The sequence below is a fragment of the Halichoerus grypus genome, chromosome 2 (genome assembly GCF_964656455.1).
Source record: "Halichoerus grypus chromosome 2, mHalGry1.hap1.1, whole genome shotgun sequence".
Classification (NCBI taxonomy): Eukaryota; Metazoa; Chordata; class Mammalia; order Carnivora; family Phocidae; genus Halichoerus; species Halichoerus grypus.
The window spans coordinates 45,117,468-45,136,444 of NC_135713.1; the positions used below are offsets into that span (position 1 = coordinate 45,117,468).

General features: G+C 52.2%; 1 protein-coding gene and 1 long non-coding RNA gene across 22 annotated transcripts in view; one reads left to right on the forward strand and one right to left on the reverse strand.

The window, feature by feature from the left end:
* The window catches only part of LOC144381083 (uncharacterized), a 912,868-nt gene that overhangs the window by 721,784 nt on the left and 172,107 nt on the right, over positions 1–18,977 (reverse strand). The window lies entirely within an intron of this gene.
* The window catches only part of GALNT10 (polypeptide N-acetylgalactosaminyltransferase 10), a 217,656-nt gene that overhangs the window by 176,833 nt on the left and 21,846 nt on the right, over positions 1–18,977 (forward strand). The window contains exons 6-7 of the mRNA XM_036114243.2: positions 1,817–2,000; positions 7,432–7,549. Coding sequence (XP_035970136.1) covers positions 1,817–2,000; positions 7,432–7,549 — 302 coding nt within the window. The remainder of the gene's footprint in view (positions 1–1,816; positions 2,001–7,431; positions 7,550–18,977) is intronic.

Below are 18,977 nucleotides of genomic sequence, written 5' to 3' on the forward strand. Positions count from 1 at the left end.
GAGGCTGGGCTGAGCATCTTGGCCCCCCTGTCCCACTCGGTCTTCACAGGGACCCCATGAGACTGGTGTTGTCTTCCTCCATTTTGTCGGCACGGAAACCAAAGTCCAGAGGCATCAGATAAACTTTGTCAAGGTTCTACTGCTCGTAGGTGACAACACCAGGGTCTGGACCTGGGCATTCTGTCCCCCAGTGAGTGCAGCACCCCAGAATGCTGTCCGTCTGATGCTACCCCTTAACGTCCAACCTCCCACAATCAGCCAGCCTCCAGCAGAGCTCTGTGTCCTGAGCCCAGAGCCTCCATAGAAGTGAAATCCCCTGCGTGGCCCTGAATAATTGGGAAGGGAAGCGCTTCTCTAGATCTTCCCTTGGAGAAGTTTCTTCGACTTCATTAAGCATCCCAAGGGAGCCCGTTCACCAGGCAGATCCAAGCTCCACCCCCAGAGATTCTGATTCTGTGCAGCTGGGCAGGGGCAGCCCTGGGGGGTATGTAAACACACTGTGGGTGCATTGGCACTGGCAGCCAGAGGACACACTGCCGAAAGCAGCGTTTCTCAAACTGTTTTGACCATGTGCCACAGTTAGAAATACATTGGACATCTCAATCCAGCACACAAACACACACACCCATGCAGTAGGACTGAAACACGTTTCCTAAAGAAGTACTTTTTCTTATCACTGGACTGCACCCTGACATTCAGCATTCTTTTTTGGTTCATTATACAAACACACACACACACACACAAACACACTCAATTTCATGACCCACCTATGGATCGTGTCTTGCAGCTTAGAAAAAGGCAAAAATGCTGCTTTCTCTCCTGGAAGAAAACTCTGTTTGATGAAGTCTGAGCCCTAGGCAGCTGCCAGCCTCCACTGGCCCTACCATGTTCCACTTTCCAAGCCTTGAACTTGACTGCTGGCCCAAGCAGACAGGCACAGCTCACTTGCCCTTCATGGTAGATCATCTTCCCCAATCACTTGCACCCCTCAAGCTATAGTCACAGCTTCTTCGTGGAAGGAACATTGAAGAACAGAGCCAACCAAAGCTTAAAATTCTGGTTGGTAGGTTGGGCAGAGTGAATTTTATAGAATCAGCTCCTCCCTGGCTTAAAGGGGACCATAAAAAGCCATCTGGTTAGGGACCCCATTTGCCATCTTGAATCACCTAGCCTATAGCATTCCTGCACGGAAGAGGTCTGCCAGGCCCTGCTTGCTTGCACACGTCCAGTCATGAGGGACTCATGGGATAGTCTATCCCTCTTCAGTAGTTATGACTGATGGAAGAAGTGAGCTGAACTCTCATGCAGGGAGGGCCATTCGGCCACTGACTATAGCTAGGAAGTTTTGAGGAGCTGTCAGGGGCAAGTGCCAGGATGCCTGGCTACTTTGGGCCACGAGTCAAGGTTAGGACCTGGAATGCGGAGCCAGGACAGGAGCCCTCCCAGAAGGAAATGAGCCTCTTTCCACAATAGTGCTGACCATTACAGGCAACTGTGCTGAGCACCTCCAACCATCACGGTATCCGGGTACTGATAACCACCTGGGACACAGAGCCTCTTCTCCCCATTTCACGAAGAACACTGTGGCTCAGAGACATGATTTATGTAGTTCACAGGTAGCAGGGCTGGGATGGGAGCCCTGGCCCATCTTTCTTAAAGCCCGCACTCTCCCTTCTTCTTGGGATTCTCAAACTCGAGTGTTCAGAGAATTCACTCAGGGCACACGTTAAAAATGTGAGTAAGCTGCAGAGCAGGGTTGTGCACCTAGCTGCTCCCCCGTCCTGCCTCCCTAATGGGCATCTCTTGGCTTCTTCAGACCGCATCGCTCGGAACCGCAAGACCATCGTGTGCCCGATGATTGACGTGATTGACCACGATGACTTTCGGTACGAAACACAGGCAGGGGATGCCATGCGGGGCGCCTTTGACTGGGAGATGTACTATAAGCGGATCCCAATTCCTCCAGAACTGCAGAAAGCTGACCCCAGTGACCCATTTGAGTAAGTACAAGCGACCCAGGCTGGTCCCAGTGGCTGACGCGGTGACCCCTCCCCAACACACCCAACTCAGGATCACCCCCGCCCCCAGGAGTGCAGTGCAAGGGGACCAGGGCCGACATCCCCTACCAGAAGCACAGCCCCTCCCAGCTTGTCACAGAGCCTCGGCTCAGGGACCTCCCGGCTGGCCACCTCTTCTTTGTCCACGTCCTTGGTTGGCCGGACTGCCCACAGGGCCGTGAGCACTGTCCCTCAAGCCTGGTGCACAGTCCTCACCACCAGCAGCACCAGCACGGCCACCACGTGCTGCACCCTTGCTAAACGCCAGGCACGGTGCTGGGCACATCGCATGCAGATCCTCTTTAACCCCCCACAGCCATATGGAGTCAGAATTATTATCCATATTTTCCAAGTGGGGACACCAAGTCCCATGGCGTGAGGCAGCTTTTCTAGGTCACACAACTCGGAAGGGGTGAAGGCCAGATGCACACGCAGGTCTGTCTGCCTCTGGAGCCGGTTTTCCCATCATTCAGTTACACCCTCTCGGAAAGATTAGGGAAATATTAGGGAAGTAGCAGCTTGTCCCATGGTAGAAGTTTGGGGAAGTGTGGACTGGACCCATAACATCCTAGAATGTGAAAGCCAGGGGGACCTACAGGTAATGGACTCCAACCCCTTGCAGATGGGGAGACTGAGGCCCCAGGACTTGGCGAGCGGAGGAGGGGGGAGGCGGCTGACTTACACAGTGAGTTAGTGGCCAGGCCAGGATTAGAGCCAGCGCCCTTCTGGCGCCCATCCTGTGCTGTCCTGTGGGCCACTCTGGCTCCCCTGCTGGAGGTGTGGAAAGACCCTTGGGTACAAAGCTGACACCCAGCTTCCTGCTGTATTAGTTTCCTAATTAAAAATTAGCACAAATTTACTGGCTTATTAAAACAACACATACTTATTCTCTTAAAGTTCTGGAAGTCAGACGTCTGAAAAGGAGTCTTACTGAGCTAAAGTCACCATATTGGCAGGGCTGTGTCCCCTTTGGAGGCTCTAAGGAGGAATCCGTTTGCTTGTACTCTCTAGTTTCTAGAGGCTGCCCACATTCTTTGGGTCATGGCTCCTTCCTCCACCTTCAAAGTGAGCAGCATAACATCTCCAAGTCTCCCTCTCTTTCCCCCTTGCCTTCCCCCCACCCCTCCCCCTTGCTCCCCCTCCCCCCCACCCCCACTCCTTCTCCCTCCCCCATCCATCTTTCATCATCACATCCCCTTCTCTCACTCTGACCCTCCTGCCTCCTCCTTTCACGTACAAGGACCCCTGTGATTGCATGGGACCACCAGGACAATCTCCCCATCTCAGATCCTTCACTTAATTATATTTGCAAAGTCCCTTTGCTATGTAAGATGGCCTATTCCCAGGTTCCAGGAATTAGGCATTGGCTTCTTTGGGGGGCCATTATCCTGTCTACCACACCTGCTTAAGCACAGTTTAAGCCCAGTGAACCCCAGCTTCCCTGCACCTCATGCTCCCCATCTGAGAAAGGGGTCTGTCGGCAGCTCGACCATCTTCATGGGCACAGGGAACACCAGAGTTCCTGAGGGGAGCCCCTAATGCTGTGGGCCCAAGGGAAGGCTCAGAGGGAGGAAGAGATGTGCTTGTTTGGGGAAGTAAAAGGTGGCTGGGCAATGGAGCAGTGTGAGCTGAGAGCATGGGAGGAGCCCCGTGCCTCCTGAGCAGGTCAGACGTTGGGTACAAAGTGTCCTAAGCGCGTCAAGCACTGCTGTTGGAACGCGAGCCCACATCATGCAGTCAGCAGCCCCCACACGCCCGAGGCAATCCCCAGTCGCCCTGAGTTCTCGAGAGTGCTACTACTAAGACAAGTACTAACATCTGACCTGAGCTGGTAGAGCAACCACAGGGGACATTACTTGACCACACACGGTCCTCACCAGGGCGCCCCGGGGGCGGGTACAGTTCTCCACCTTTGCCTGATGCAGACCCTGCGGCTCAGAGAGGACGTGAGACTTGCCCAAGATGACATGTAGCAGCAGCTGAGGTCGGAATGGGCTACTCCAGAAAGCAGACTTTCCAGGGTAACCAGAACCCCTTTTGGTTTGAACCAGTACCGTAAGCAGACTTGTGGGCCCTACATTCGAAATGTGCAAAAGGATGGGTCCCGTACATCATCTTCTCATTGCAGGATGAGGACAGGGTAAGTCCCGGGCATGCAGCTGCTTAGTGGCAGAGGCCCCGCTGGTTTCCTCTGGGGCCTCTCTCCCGTGTCTCACCTGGAAGGGGCCGGGCCTGCCCTAGAGCAGTGGTTCTCAACCCTGCACACTGGCATCACCTGGGGAGTCTGTCAGAACAAACACACCAACCCACCAGGCCACCCGGAGACCAGTTACACCAGAGTGTAACTGGGGCTGGCATCCAGGTATCCATGTTCTTTAAAGCTCCCAGGGGATGCCAATGTGTGGCCATGGTTGAGAGCCGCTGGCCTAGATGCTTCCTGAGGGACTCTCCATCCGTTGTATCCTCTGATTCTTTCCAGAAGTATCTTTTCTGTACTGTACTTGGACAAAACCCAGGGGAGAGGCAACTAGAAAAATCCTGGTTATTTTCTGCACACTTCTGCTCGGTGCCAGTAAGCGGGCAATCTGCAGGCACAGGGCAGTGGAATGTTTGAAGGGCACGGGCTTTGGTGGCAGCCCCCCCCCCCCCCCCCCGCTGGAACTGCAGATCATCCACTTACTCAGTGTATGCCCTTGAGCAGAGTGTGTAGCATTTCTGGATTTCAGATTTCTCCATCCGAAAAGGGGGCTAGGAATGGAGCTTTGTGAGAGCTGAGGATGATGTTGGTGAAGTGAGTGGTAGACGCTAGATACTCCGAATAGTTTTTGTTATTATTGCTGAACACAGCAGAAAACAGACTGGGCCAGAGGAGAGGCTTCCCTCTGGAGGCAAGCCTCGAGCATCCAAAATGCCTTAAGGCTAATATCCTCCCGGTTCCACAGCAGCTCCGCGGCCCTTGCCACTGGCTTCCACCCAGGCTATTGCCGTGTGCAGAGTCTTAGGTTTGACTCCCATGAAGCACCGGTGCAGAAACACTCCCTGCCTCTCCAAGCAGGGTATTTGCGGCTCCAGCCAAAAAACCCAAACCCCGCAACCTTCAGGAGACAAAGGAAAGTTGATACTAGATGCCTTATTTTTCATACTACTGGGTACTCTCAGAAATATAACAACAGTGCAAGCTAGGAAACACAGCTCTACGTTCATCCTATAGATGGGGAGACCGGCTCAGAGGTGTTAAATCAGACTGTCCAGGAGAAATATAATACGAGCTACATAAGTACTTTTAAATTTCCTAGTGGCCACATAAAAAAAGGTAAAGAGAAGCAGCTAAGATTCATTTTTGTAAAATACTCTGTGTAACCCAGCATACCTAAAATAGTCTCATTTTAACATGTAACCAACACTTTGAAATTATTTTTTTAAGATTTTCTTTTTAAGTCATCTCACACCAACATAGGGCTCAAACTCTCAACCCCAAGGTCAAGAGTTGCATGACCCACTGACTGAGCCAGCCAGGCGCCCCTGAAATTATTAATGAGGCCTTTGCTGTTCTTTTTTTTCACACTAAGCCTTGGACTTCCAGGGTGTATCTTACACTTCCGACACATCTCAATTCAGAGTAGTCACATTCCAGGTGTTCAGTAGCCTCATGTGGCCCATGGCTGCGGTACCAGGTGACACAGGGTTAAATGGTTAAACACTTTGTCTCAGATCACACCAAAGGTAAAGGAGAGAGGAAGCTGAGGGATGGCTTCCCCATCCCTGATCCCCTGTCCTGTTCACGCATCACCTGCCTCTTGATTGCTCCTTCTTGACAGGAGGAATTGTCTGTGGCCCTGAGGGCTGTGAGCTCTGGCAAAGATTAGAAATTCAAAACCTGCTTTAAGTAGCTGTGGAGCCTTGAACAAGTTACCTGTCTGTGCTCTGGTTTCTACCTGTGCCAGTGGGGTGATAAGGATGAGGCCCATCTCATGAGGTCAACGCAAGGAGTGGTCACCTTATTAAAAAATTAGTTCAGGCAAGCACCTCCCACATTTGAGCCCTCAGTGAATATTCAAGGGGATCTTCTTTTAAAGGAGTCCCTCCTATGCTTTCAAGGCTCATCTGCTACAGGAAGCTTGGGAGGCATGTGGGTTAGCTACGTTCTTTTTAAATCAGCCCAATTTCCATGAGCTTGCAGTTCCCAAGGCCGGGAGGTGGCATGAAGTTTGCTGCTGGAATGTTATTTGGTCTGAGGGTTTGGAGTTTCCAGTGGAGCCGGATAAGGACACGGCCACTCTGAGAGATCTTCCCTCAGCAAATACCGGTGGCCCCTCTGGGTGCCAGCGCTGTGTGAGGCACCGTGGGGATGCAGGCAGGCTGCCGCATGGCATCCCCCTTGGGCTTGGCACAATGCCATGCTGACGTCTTGTTGCCCGTGGTGCCCCCGATTTATCATCTCTGTGCTCTTGCTCCTGGGCTTTTCCTCTGCAGGGTTCCTTCCTCTCCCCTCATTTCCCACTTGTCCAAACCTACCCCGAATGCCACCCCCCGAGCACCCTTCCTGGACTCTTGCTGCAGCCTCCCTCCTCGCCTGCAAAACCTAGAGGCAGATCCTCCCTCCTTTCATGTTCCTGTCTGCACCTGCCAGAGCCCCTTGTTACCTGGCTTCCGGATCCTTCTGTCCTGAGGGGGCTGCCCTCGCACACTAGCACCCCCTGAAGCCCCAGGCCAACTCCGATTTACCGCCACAGTCTCCCAGCGTCTGCGGCTCAGCTGGTACTCAGGGACTAGAGCAATGAGACAGCAAATGGGCGCAGTTAATCGTATCCCAGTGTAACGGAAAGAACAGACACTGTGTCTTCTTCTGCAGACTCTCAGCAGAACAGATGTCCAGTGCTGGGCTGACTGAGAATCATCCAAGGAACCTGTTTGAAAACACACATTCCTAGGCTCCATCCCCCAGGGACTGCTTCATAGGTCTGGGGTAGGGCCCAGCAAGCTGTGTTTTGTCTTCTCTCTAAGAGATTCCACAGCGCAGACAGGCTCGGAGGGACCTGATTCAGAGCATGTAACCCGTGGGAGGACCAGAGAGGCATGGCCAACGCAGCTGCAAGGCGCACGCGTTCCTGTGATTTCCTCTCACAAGTAACGGTTGAAAGACGCTTTGGATTGGTTTGGTTAAAATGTAGCATTTAAGAAGGGAGGTTATGGCCAAGATAGAAGACAGCCTGGGCCCTCCCTTGGAAGGGCCTCGGAGTCCCCGCTAGACATGTGGGCTGTGCTCACAGGGCATCGTGCAGCACCATCCCCGGGGGAACAACAGCATCGGCTCACACCCAGAGCACGCGGCCGGGGCGTTTGGTCTTCACACCGCACTCTTCTTCCCTGACAGGTCTCCCGTGATGGCCGGTGGACTGTTCGCTGTGGATCGGAAATGGTTCTGGGAGCTGGGCGGGTACGACCCAGGCCTGGAGATCTGGGGAGGGGAGCAGTATGAAATCTCATTCAAGGTGAGCCAGCTTTTTGGAAGCCCCCTTCTCCTTGCCACACCCGCCTTGGCACCTGTCCTGAGGGTTCTGCAGCTCCTGTTGCTCAGGTGAAGAAGTCAGGGGCTGTGGGCCAGTCCTTGTGGTGCGTGATAGTGGACATGGGGTGTCTCCTCAGGCTGCTCAAGCCTGGCCTTAACCACAGCTCTTACATCATCCGCTTCTTAGGATGGCCGAGTTAGAATAAGACAGGTCTCACTTCCAGTCAAGATGGTGCCGTGTCTCCCAGTGAGATGCGCGGCAGACCAGCAGTGGGGAAGAGAAACCAGGACAAGGAGGGTACACAGGCCTGGGGAATGCTGTGCTCTGGGGATGGCCCCCGGCCTCCCAGATTCCGAGGTAGCCTGAGTGCTTCCTCGCCACCCCTCTCCGGTTTTCCTTTTTGTATCCACCACTGCTGGAGTTTGCCATAGAGACCAGTGGTCAGGAACTCAAGTTGTGGACTCAGAAAAGTGTGGGTTCAAATCCCAACTCCACTTTTCAGGGGCTTGGTGATTTGGGGCAAGTTTGATTGGCTTTCTCTCCTCATCTGAGATAAGATGGCAATGATACTACCTACCTTACAGAGCTCTTGTGAAGATTGAATGAGGTAATAGAAGTGCTTAACATGCAACCTGGGCACACAAGCAGCAATTAAGAATTGGTAAAATTTATTAAAGATCCAGTGAAGGGGCGCCTGGGTGGCTCAGTTGGTTAAGCGTCCGACCGTTGGTTTCGGCTCAGGTCATGATCTCAGTGTCCAGCGATCGAGCCCCGCATCTGGCTCTGTGCTCAGCAGGGAGTCTGCTTGAGATTCTTTCCCCCTCCCTCCCCTCACCCCCTCCCCTTCTGCTCCTCCCCCTGCTCCCTTGCATGGGGCAGGCACGTGCACTCGCTCTAAAATAAATAAACAAAAAAATCTTAAAAAAAAAAAAAGATCCAGTGAATAAATATTTACACCAACCCATGTGCTATAGAAGCTTCGACAATGGTGGTAGGGAAATGGTGGTTACTAGTTAGCCGCCCAAACTTCTGGGGCCACTTTCTCCCCTTCAGTTGTGGGATTCCATATTGAGTCAGGTGAAGAAGAGAGGCTTGGTCCCTCTGAGGGGAGGTGGGCCAGGGCCTGCTTCTGACATCCCCGGGGCCCCTGGGAGGGCATACCCCCACCCACGAGGGATGGCCAGTGGCACATTGCTGGGAATACACAACCCTGATGCGCCCCCCCCCAAATTGGGCACCAACTTTTTATGCAAGAGACCATTGTCTCACACAGTGATTGAGCCTTCAGTGCTGGGGTCACATCCCATCTCTGCCACTTCTGACCAGCTACATGATCTTGGATAAGGAAGGCTCACCTCACTGAGCCTCAGTTTTTGCTTCCACGAAATGGGCTTAATGATACTTGAATCCTCACAGGGTCGTGCAGAGGATTAAATGCGACCGTGCGGGTTGGGTGCTCCTTAACAACATCCCAGAGATTGTTTTCATTCTCGACATCATTGTTGTCCCCTTGTGCACCACTGGTTGAGCCGTTCAGAACCGGGGAACATAAACCCTTGATTAGCAAGAAAACACAACCTGGCATTCTGCCACAACACTATTTTGGTTTGAAGGGCCATCTGTGTCTGTTTTAGCTCCGGACTTCTGAAGCTGTCTCCCATAAGGGGACTGGCCCCTGAACTAACCCTCATGTCCAGGAGTGATATTCGAAGTATTTAAGGGCGATGAGGACACAGGCACCAACCAGTCAGAGCGGACACCAGCTGCAGACAAGTCTGTATCCCCTCTGAGGTGCAATAGCTGGATTTCAGCCCTACTCGGAGCTGACGGGACACTGTGCCAAGCCCTTCACACGTGTTGGCTTGTTTAATCCTCCCAGCATCCCTAGCAGAGTGATGTCATCATTATACCCATTTCACAGGGAGGCCAGTGGGGCTCAGACCAAAGCCCCACACAGGTGGAGTAATGGAACCAGGACCTGGCCCCAGGTGTGCCTGACTACAGAGCCCGCACTCTGACCTGCCAATGTTTCCTAGGCTTCTGTAGGGACAGGAGAGGGAGAGAAGACTCATGAGAGGAAAACGAGCCTGAGAAGCTGGCTGCAGTCTTTCCCCCTTTCTTCGGTTTTTGCACCCTCCTGGAGTTATTCTTAATTTACTGGGATATTCTACAGCCTCTCAGTGAAGTGAATTAATGACAGTCTAAGTGAAAAATAGCAAATAGGTTTCCTCTCGCAGCCAACTCTGATCTGCTCAGGGATAGGGGCTACCCAGCACTGTGTTGCTATGCATTCTGAAGCTGCATCCAAGCTAATGAGAAAAAGTGGTGATTGATTAGTGATGTCTGCCACGGGTGCAGGTGTGGCAAGTGATGGCACATATGTCATTTATTTCATATCCGTAGCCCATGCAATCTCATTTTCCAAATGTCACATCCTTATGGGTACAGTGAAAGCACACACAGGGGATCGAAAGAGTTGTAACCTCACACTTCGTCAATCTAGCACTCAAACAAACTTGATTTACAGAGTTTTCTACCAAGTGTGGACCTAGAAATGGGCACACCTGTGTTCTGAGTGCTCACCAGAATGGAAACTTCAGGAGGGCAGGAATGTCTGTGTGTTTCACTCACCGCTGTATCCCAGGTACCTAAAGGATTGCCTGACATGGAGGAGGCACTGAATAAATATGGGCTGGTGTGTCACTGGCCAGAAACCAGCCTCCATGGTCAAGAAGTCCCCTTTTAGAGACGCCCTCTCTAGAGAATAGTGAATGGAGAAGGCTTTGCACAAAGGAATTCCTAAACCCAAAATGATTTCATTCTGTGTGTTTCAAAGACCCATCTAATGATGCTCATCAGGCAATTACAGCAGAACAAATGGCATTTTTCTCCACACAGTTTGTTTACAAAAGACTTGGTAATGAAGCCATATTGGAAGTCTCTCACCCGGGAGGGGGAAGGAGGCTGGCCCCTGTTTCATTTGATCCAATTACTGTCCTTCACTCTCAAGGGGAAAGGGTTCTATGTAATGAGGAGGCTCCCAGGTCTGGAAGGGAGACTTCCCTCCCTCAGTTTTCTCTCTCCTGGCTTGGAGAGCGTGAGTTCCCAGAGCCCATGACAGCTCATCTGCCAGTGCTTTGTCTCCCCAGCCCCCGTGGAAGGCCTGCTCACGGTGCTGAAGGGACAGGAAAGCCCATCCATCTGCTAGAGACGCCTCCCTTCAGTGTTTCATTTCAGTGTTCCATTTCAGCCAGAGGGGAGCATTTTGAAAGGGCCATGTTCCCTCTGCTTCATCTCTGCTGAGACCCTTTTTCTTCTTGGTGACAGAGAAAAGAGACTGGTCTGAAAAGCTCGAGTGTATTTTCAGAAATTAAGATAAATTGATACGTGCCATCAGGACTGATGAATTAATACTTTGGCTCCAATTCCAGAGTAGGCCATCTATCCTGATGGGGAAACCCTAGAAGAGGTATTCTAAAGGTTCTGAAATTTCTGAAAGAGTCATTGATTTTTTTTTTTCCCCTCTTTCTTTCTGTCTGTCTCAGTCAGGAGAGATTTTGTGTCCACAGTCACACTACCAAAGTTCTCCGGGGTGGCAGTTAGAATCTTCCCAGTTCTAGTGGCTGGTTCAGTCTTGAACTCTGTCGCCTGCCTGTACCCGCCTCCATGAGCTGACCCCTGCTCGTCTCTCCACCGCCCCTCAACCCTCCCCCCGCCAATCCTCTCGCCCCATTGCATTAGTCTGCCCTCTTGGTTACAGATGACCCAAATCCTAGTCAATCTGATTTAAGTGAAAAATCAGGATCAGTTGGCTCACACAGTTGAAATTCCAGGGCAGACCTTTTAGGCTTGGCTGGATCCAGGGACTAACGCATCTCCTCTGGTCTCCATCTCTCTCAGTCCCTTGACTCTGCTTTCACCCAGGTTGGCTTCCTGCTCAGGGCAGGCTTTCTCTTGTGGAAATACTCAGCATCCCACTGGAAAGAAAGTTCGTCTTTCCCATCATTCCTGTAGAAGTCCCCAAGTTGAGTCTCACTGACCTGCTGCTTCCTTGCCCATCCTGGAGACAGGAAAGTGGGGTTGGGCCGGTTCCCCAAAGGAAAGTCCAGGCACTGTATCTAGAAGGAGAATGGATGTGGGGCAGAGCAAACCACAGATATCCACGCAGACGTGTGTGCACAGCCATATGGAACTGTTCACAAGCCCTCGGTTCATGTATCAGGTCATCTTTGGAAGCACACACTGTTCACTCTTCTTAAAATGCCTTTCCTTAGTCCGACCGGCCCACATTCAGCTTTACCTGAGCTCCCTGTGCTAGGTAGGGTCCACCCCAACGCCACTCCTGGCTTGGCTCCAGATTCCTCATGTTGACATGACCCAAGGGGTGGCCTGTCTCTTCCCCACTGGACTGTGAACTCCCTGGAAGCTATCTCTAGACCCAGTGTCTGGCCCATAGTAGGTGTTTTAAATAACTTAGTGGCATCAGTTCCTATCTGATAAAACTTCCTTCGCCCTGCCCTTCCCAGACTTACATCACCATCTTTGGGTAACGGTGGTGTGGTGGGAAGGGTACTCAGCAAGAAGGCAGGGTATTGGCTTCTCATCTTGGCTCTCCATCCATACATCTGAGGGCCCTAGACCAATCGCTTGACCTCTCTGGCCCTCACATCCCAGACAGTGCTGTTACAACTTTCCTTCCTATCCCACAAGATAGAATCAAATAAGATGCCATGGGGAAAGCCCTTTGACTTACACAGGTGCGAGGGTGGTTTGGATTAGAGGTGGTAGCAGTAGGACGAGCCAGAAGGAGAACTGCACAGTGTCCCCAGGAGGCCAAGGTTAGAATATCTTCCAACTCTGAGATCCAGGAGAGAGAAAGTATCCACAGGACAATATGGATGAGCTTGCATGAGAAAGGTGGGCTTTGCAACAGTGTAAGTGGATAGCTCTTGTTAATAGCAATTCGGCAAAATCTGTTCCATGCCAAAGCAAGCACATTCTTTGACCTAAAATTCCACACCCAGGAGTTTATCCAAGAGAGACAGCTGCAAGGATGAGCAAAGATTTAGGTAGAAGCTATTTATTGAGGCCTTACTTACAACAGGGAAAGATTGAAAATGACCCAAATGTACATCCTGTGGGTATAAATAAGTTAGAACACATCTAAATAATGGCATATTATATCTAAAAAAAGTTAGATGCCTCCAAAATCAAGTTTAAACAGAAGTGAAAAATAGTATATATGTAATATGATCTCGTGTTTAATGTTTAAAAATATGATGAAGGCAAACCAGCAACCAAAAAGCCTGAGACTCTCCTCACACCAGCTAACGTTTCCTGGGCCCGCACACTAGAAACTTGTGGGGCTCTGTGCACGGCACTGTTCCCACGTTGTCATTTAGCCTTCGTGATGCACCCAAGGAGGTGCTCTGATTATCTCCTTTTGTAGATGAGGATACTGAGGCTCAGGTTAAGTCACTTCCACGGAATCACACAGCTGCAACGGGGATGTCAGCCCTGCTTGTCGGACTCAGACTGAGCCTGGCTCTGACCCACAGCACCAGCAAGGCTTCCTGTCCCTCGAGGCAGCGGGGATGGGAGGGCCCCAGATGCGGCCGTCCCCTTCCACTAATGTGTTTCTGTAACAGTGAATATGTTCATCATAAATACATATCACTTCTATAGTCAGGAAAAAATTAAGATTTTTTTTTTTTTTTTTTAACTAAGAAGGAAAAAATGTTGGTTTTCAGCTCTCTCAGTGCGCCCTCACCATACACATCCCAATGCTGTGTTTGGGCCATTTGCAAGTTCAGGGATGAGGGCCCCCCTCCCCAAGGCAGGCCTCCAGAAAAGGCAGTGGCGAGGAGACCCCGGGGAAGGACTGAGCGCAGAGGCAACAGCCCCTGCCCTCTGAGGGAGAGACAGTGCCAGCCTGAGGCTCCCCTGGGGCAGGCTCCTGTAAGCAGGGGAGTAACGGGAGGCCACCTGAGGAGACGGGCGACAGCCTTGTTGGAGAGGGAAACCCAGCACATATGAGTAGAGGCTGGAGGCGTCAGGGGGCCTGGGTTTGCTTTGTCTGATACAGCTGCCAAAGCCCAAGCCAGTCCCAGGCTGCAGATTTGGGGCAGATTTTAAAAAAGAAAATGCTCAGGTTTTCCTTCTGTAAAACTCATAGCAGCATCAGGAGAATTAAATGGAAGAGTGTGGAAAGAAGGTAGGAGCACCCCCAGACACCGGTTACAGGTGATGTTGTGACCTGACACCTTTAGTGAGTCCGGTGACTGGGCCAGGGTCCCTCGGCTAGATCCCAGATGTCCTGATGCTAAACAGCCCCATGCTCGTTCCTCACAGTAGGAGAGGTGGAGGAAAGGGCGGCCCTGCCTAGAGAGAGGCCACTGTTAGAGGCAGGGCCCGGAAGTCCGGACCAGCCCCGAGGGGAGTTAAGGTGCCACACAGGAGAGAGAAATGATTTCCGGAGACCAGCCCAAGAGGCAGAAGGCGATCTGGGACTGCCATCCAAGCACCTGCATGCCAACGCTCTTCCCCATCTCTCTAGACCCTCCGCTTCCAGCCCCTCTGCCTCAGACTAGCTGCGGTGTCGCTGCTGGGCCCCTGGTGCTAGTGCCTTCCCTCGCTGGATTATCCAAGGATGCCAGGAACTTGCTCTGCTGCGTGCAGCATCCCCTCCTCCCCCGCCCCCCGCTGGCTACAGGTGCCCAGCCTTTCCAAGAGCCGCCTGCTAGGAGCAGAGAAGGCATTCTGCTCATTATGCTCTGAGCAAGCCCTTTGAAATTCCATGAACATCTCTGCGGGAGCCTGTGTCTCCCACATTCCTCCAGGAAGGTGGCTCAGAGGCCCAAGGGCCGTCTGTCATACATGGCTTCCCAGCCAGCACACACCTGTCTCTCCATGCCTCAGTCTTTCATCACTAAAAAATGGCGAGAGTAACTTCTTCAGAGCTTTTCTGTAAGAACTAAATGGCCTGAAACATTTATCTGGCCTCGAGCCAGGCAAAAAGGAGGCACTCAATAAGTGGCAGCTGTTCCGATCAGAAGCCTCGTGTACAACATCACGGGATTAAGTACATGGCCCACAGAGTCAAACCCCCTGGGTTCTGGTGCAGGCGTGATCAGCTAGTCGCTGTGTGGCCTTGGGGAAGTGACCTAACCTCTCTGGACGTAACTTCATAGCTATCAGATGGGGATAGAATAATCCTTACTTCATAGCGTGGGTGTGAACATAATGTCAGTCGAACCGTGTTAAAACCTTAGCTCGGGGCTTGGCACATAATAAATGCTCGATAAATGGTGGCTGTCAATGTTGGCATTGTTGCTGCCGATGTGAATCGGGCTGCAGCCACAGGAAGACGGGAGTGGAAAGAGCTTTGAGGCTGACGAGACACCGGCCGAGGACCTTGGGTCCAGGCCCAGCTTTGGGGCGAACTCTCAGTGAGGCCTTGGATGGCTCCCTTGCCCTTTCTTTCTTTCTTTTTTTTTTTTTAAGATTACTTATTTATTTATTTATTTATTTGAGAGAGAGAGAGCATGAGAGGGGGGAGGGTCAGCGGGAGAAGCAGACTCCCTGCCGAGCAGGGAGCCCGATGCGGGACTCGATCCCGGGACTCCAGGATCCCGACCCAAGCCGAAGGCAGTCGCCCAACCAACTGAGCCACCCAGGCGCCCCTCCCTTGCCCTTCCTGCTGAAGCTGTATCTTCTCACCTACGAGGGCACTAACCCCAAACTCACAGGGCGTCTGTGAACTCGCTAGTACCATTGTCCTGAGGGAGGCTGTATCCACAGCAGTACCCACAGCGTCTGAGAACTTGTTAGAAATGCAAATTCTCAGGCTCCACCCCAGACCTGCTGAGCTAGACACCCTCAGGGTGGGGCCCGGCAGTCTGTATTTTAACCAGTTTTAGGCCGTTCTGATGTTCCCAAGGGTGAAAACTGTGGCTGTGTTGAATACGTGGGGTCTCGTACAGAGAGAGTACTCAGGCTTGGGGGTAGAAGGACAGAGCAGATGGGGAGGCGGCTCGGCGGCTTGGCCGGTACGCCCCAGCACCTTCACCCAGCTCTGTTCTTGGGTCACTGGGTCCACCCTTGGCGGTGGGGTTCTATTCCATTTCTTTCGACAGGGTTTTAGAGCAAGGCTGACCAATGACTAGGCCATGTGTGAATGAACGAATGAATGAATGAAACTAAGAAAGTTTGTATGGGCTGTGTTATTGATGGAAAGAAAAGCAAGGTGCCCCACAGAGCAGAAAAGTGAATGGACGGCCGCAGGTTCCCAGCAGCATCCACAACCTGAGTGCAGGGGTGTGGAGAGGGCCGGAAGTGACCGAGAGTGGAGGAACGGGTGGTGGAGAGCCTTGTGTACAAGCCAGGGTGCCCGTTCTGCAGACAAGACAGGTGCTGATAGGGGGCGTAGCAGAAGAGGTCTCAGAGCTGCCTGGTTCTGGGGGACCCAACCCCAGATTCCACCCTGGGCTCTGCCATTTGTGAGCGGAGGGACCTTGGGGAAGGCAGTTAGTTGGTCTCTTGGTCTCGCCAGGCCTTGGGTTCCTCACATGTAGAAGGTCTGATAGCACCTCCCTCACTGGGTGGTTATGAGAGTGCTCTATTCAAAGTATGAGTCAAACCTCAGGGACCCTGCCTCTTGACTGAATTTGTTTATTAGTTTAAGAAACAAAACCCTAATGTAAGGCATCCACCCCCCCATTTTTTTTGGCCAACTTGTCTATAAAAACCTAAGGAAATGGTTGAATTAGTCAAATAATTTATTAATTTAGACACACATATGCTTAAAACTATATTATATAAAATTAGAATAAAAAAATATTAACTTAGAAGTAAATTCAAATGGTTTTTAAAAATCAAGTAAAACTTTTTTTCCTACTCTTTACCAGCTGCATCCAGTAACCATTATCAACATCTAAAACTAGCATGACTGGGGCGCCTGGGTGGCTCAGTTGGTTAAGCGACTGCCTTCGGCTCAGGTCATGATCCTGGAGTCCCTGGATCGAGTCCCACATCGGGCTCCCTGCTCGGCAGGGAGCCTGCTTCTCCCTCTGACCCTCCCCCCTCTCATGTGCTCTCTCTCTCTCTCATTCTCTCTGTCTCAAATAAATAAATAAAATCTTTAAAAAAAAAAAAAACTAGCATGACTGAGGTCCTTTCATGCTGGTAAGACTCCCTGAAAGAGCATCTTGTTGTTTAAAACAAACTAATATATTCAAAACAACATGAGCCTCGGAAAACATGGATGTCACACCATTTCTTCTTTTCTGAGGGGAAGTACCCTCAGCTGCCATGCGCCCACATAGCACCGTACACATTGCTCACAGCCCTCTCTGCTTTGGGATTACTTCATTTCAGCCTCATCACAACCCCAGGAGGCAAATACAAGAATTCATCCCATTTTGCAGACGGGGTGACTGAGGCTTTGAGACTCCCAAAGCTTGCTTAAGAGCCTGGATTAGACCTCAGTCCTTACTCCAGAACCATGCTCCTAACAGCAACCCTGGGTACCTTCTGAGCACACAGACAATGCAGAAGAACTGGTGGTAATTATTATTATTTACCCCAAGTGCAACTAAATAGGGTTTGAACTCCACAGGGGTCCTCAGCCCAGGTGCCAAGAGCAGAAGCTGTGGCTGGCTGTCACCTTCTCCCGGCTGTCGGCAGTTGGACGGCCGCCCAGGCTCGGTGGCACCCAGGCAGTCGTGTCCTCGACAGAGGGAGCCTCCCCCAACAGGACGGGCCCTTCTGCCACGTGCTCTCTGGGCCCCCGTGTGTCTTCCTGATGCACATCACCACTTGTTTCTTTCCCCCTCAGTTTAGGAGATAAGAGCAAGTAATTGTCTTTTATAGACACTGTAATGAAGCCTGTCATCACACAAAAGAAGTTTGCTAATAAAATAAATCAAAGCAGCAACGAAAATGAATGGGGAGCAAGCTTTTGCAATTAGATTTGTACTTGTCTAGTGGCATGGTGCTTCCACGAGAAGTGAGAGGGCTGTTCTGCAGGAGAGAAAGGCACCAAGAAACAAGCTGATGGGGCGGTGGAGGGGGTTGCACACTCCTCGTGGTAGAGCCGGCAGCCGCGTCCCCCGTGGGTGTGGAGGCCGGCAAGGGGCTGCACAGGGAGGGAGGGAAGGAAGCCGATGGCAGAGAGGGGTTGCAAATACCTCATCTCAGTGGTCGGTGTGTGTCCGCATCCAACTAGGAGGGGGTCCCAGCCACATGTTGTCTGGCTGCTGCGGGCGGCGCCCCCCCCTTCTCTTTGCCACCAGCTGGGGTCTGCTGCCAGTGTGTTACCTGGGGGAGAGGCGAGCACCCTGGGGCTGCCGCGCCCCCAGTGGTGCCCCATGCCTGTGCCAGCCCCACCTGGCCCTGTCATTCCCGTCAGCTGCAGGTTCTGCCACCAAGTCCGAAAAACCACTTCATGTCTCTGAGCCTCAGTTTCTCCGTTTCGGAAATCGGGCCATAGGATAAAAACCATGATGGTGTTGGGCAAAGGGGCAGATGCTGTATCATTTCAAGCTGGTGGTGTTTCCCGTTCTTTTGCAAACAGAAATGACGAATGTGGTCAAGTCTGCTATGGCCAGGCATCAAGCTAAGTGCTTTTCATGACTGTCTCATGCCACGTGAGCGGCCTTTCGAGGTAGCGGTGAGCCGTCATGCCCAGGTCACAGGAGACTGCGGCTCCTGGGGTGAGGGCCTTGTAGCCACACGGCCGCACGAGGCAGCATTGGGAATGGGGGGCTGTGCTCAGAGCCCCCGTGCCATGGCTGTCCTGGGTCTCGAGGGCAGCTGCCTCGGCTGTGAAGGCAGGCGGGAGAGGGCCCTAACGGTACACAGACGGGGGACCAGGGCCGTGAGCAGGACCATGGGACCTGGGATCAAGACCACCTCTGGCCACACCCCAGCCTGGGGTGAGTCAGGACCCCGTTCTGTGCCTCCAGCTTTTGTCCTGTTCCTGGTGGGAGAGTCCCCTCCAGTCTTGGGATCCTGCCACATAACCAGCGAGCACCACAGAGGTGCTGACCGCTTGGAAGATGCTAGAGGGACTTGTGAAGAGTTGGGTGCGCCCTGCACTGGGCCCTTTCCAGGCTGTTCAGGTGCTCCCAGAGGACTCGGGAGTTGGCAGCAGCTTCAGCTGAATAGGTATCTGTGTGTCTGAAGGCAGTTCCCATTCTGAGTTGGCTGTCACTGGATCATGTTCAGGGCAGGGAGGCTGAGGAGTAAACCCGTCATCCCAAACCAGGACTCCTTCTGGGCTCCGGACGTCCTGGAAGTCTGAGGATGTTTTGGATGCCTCAAACCTCTCAGCAGATCAAGGACATCCTGGTCCTTCAGGAACCTTCAGGTTGATGGCCAGCGTGGTCAGGGCCAAAGAAACCAGAGGTCA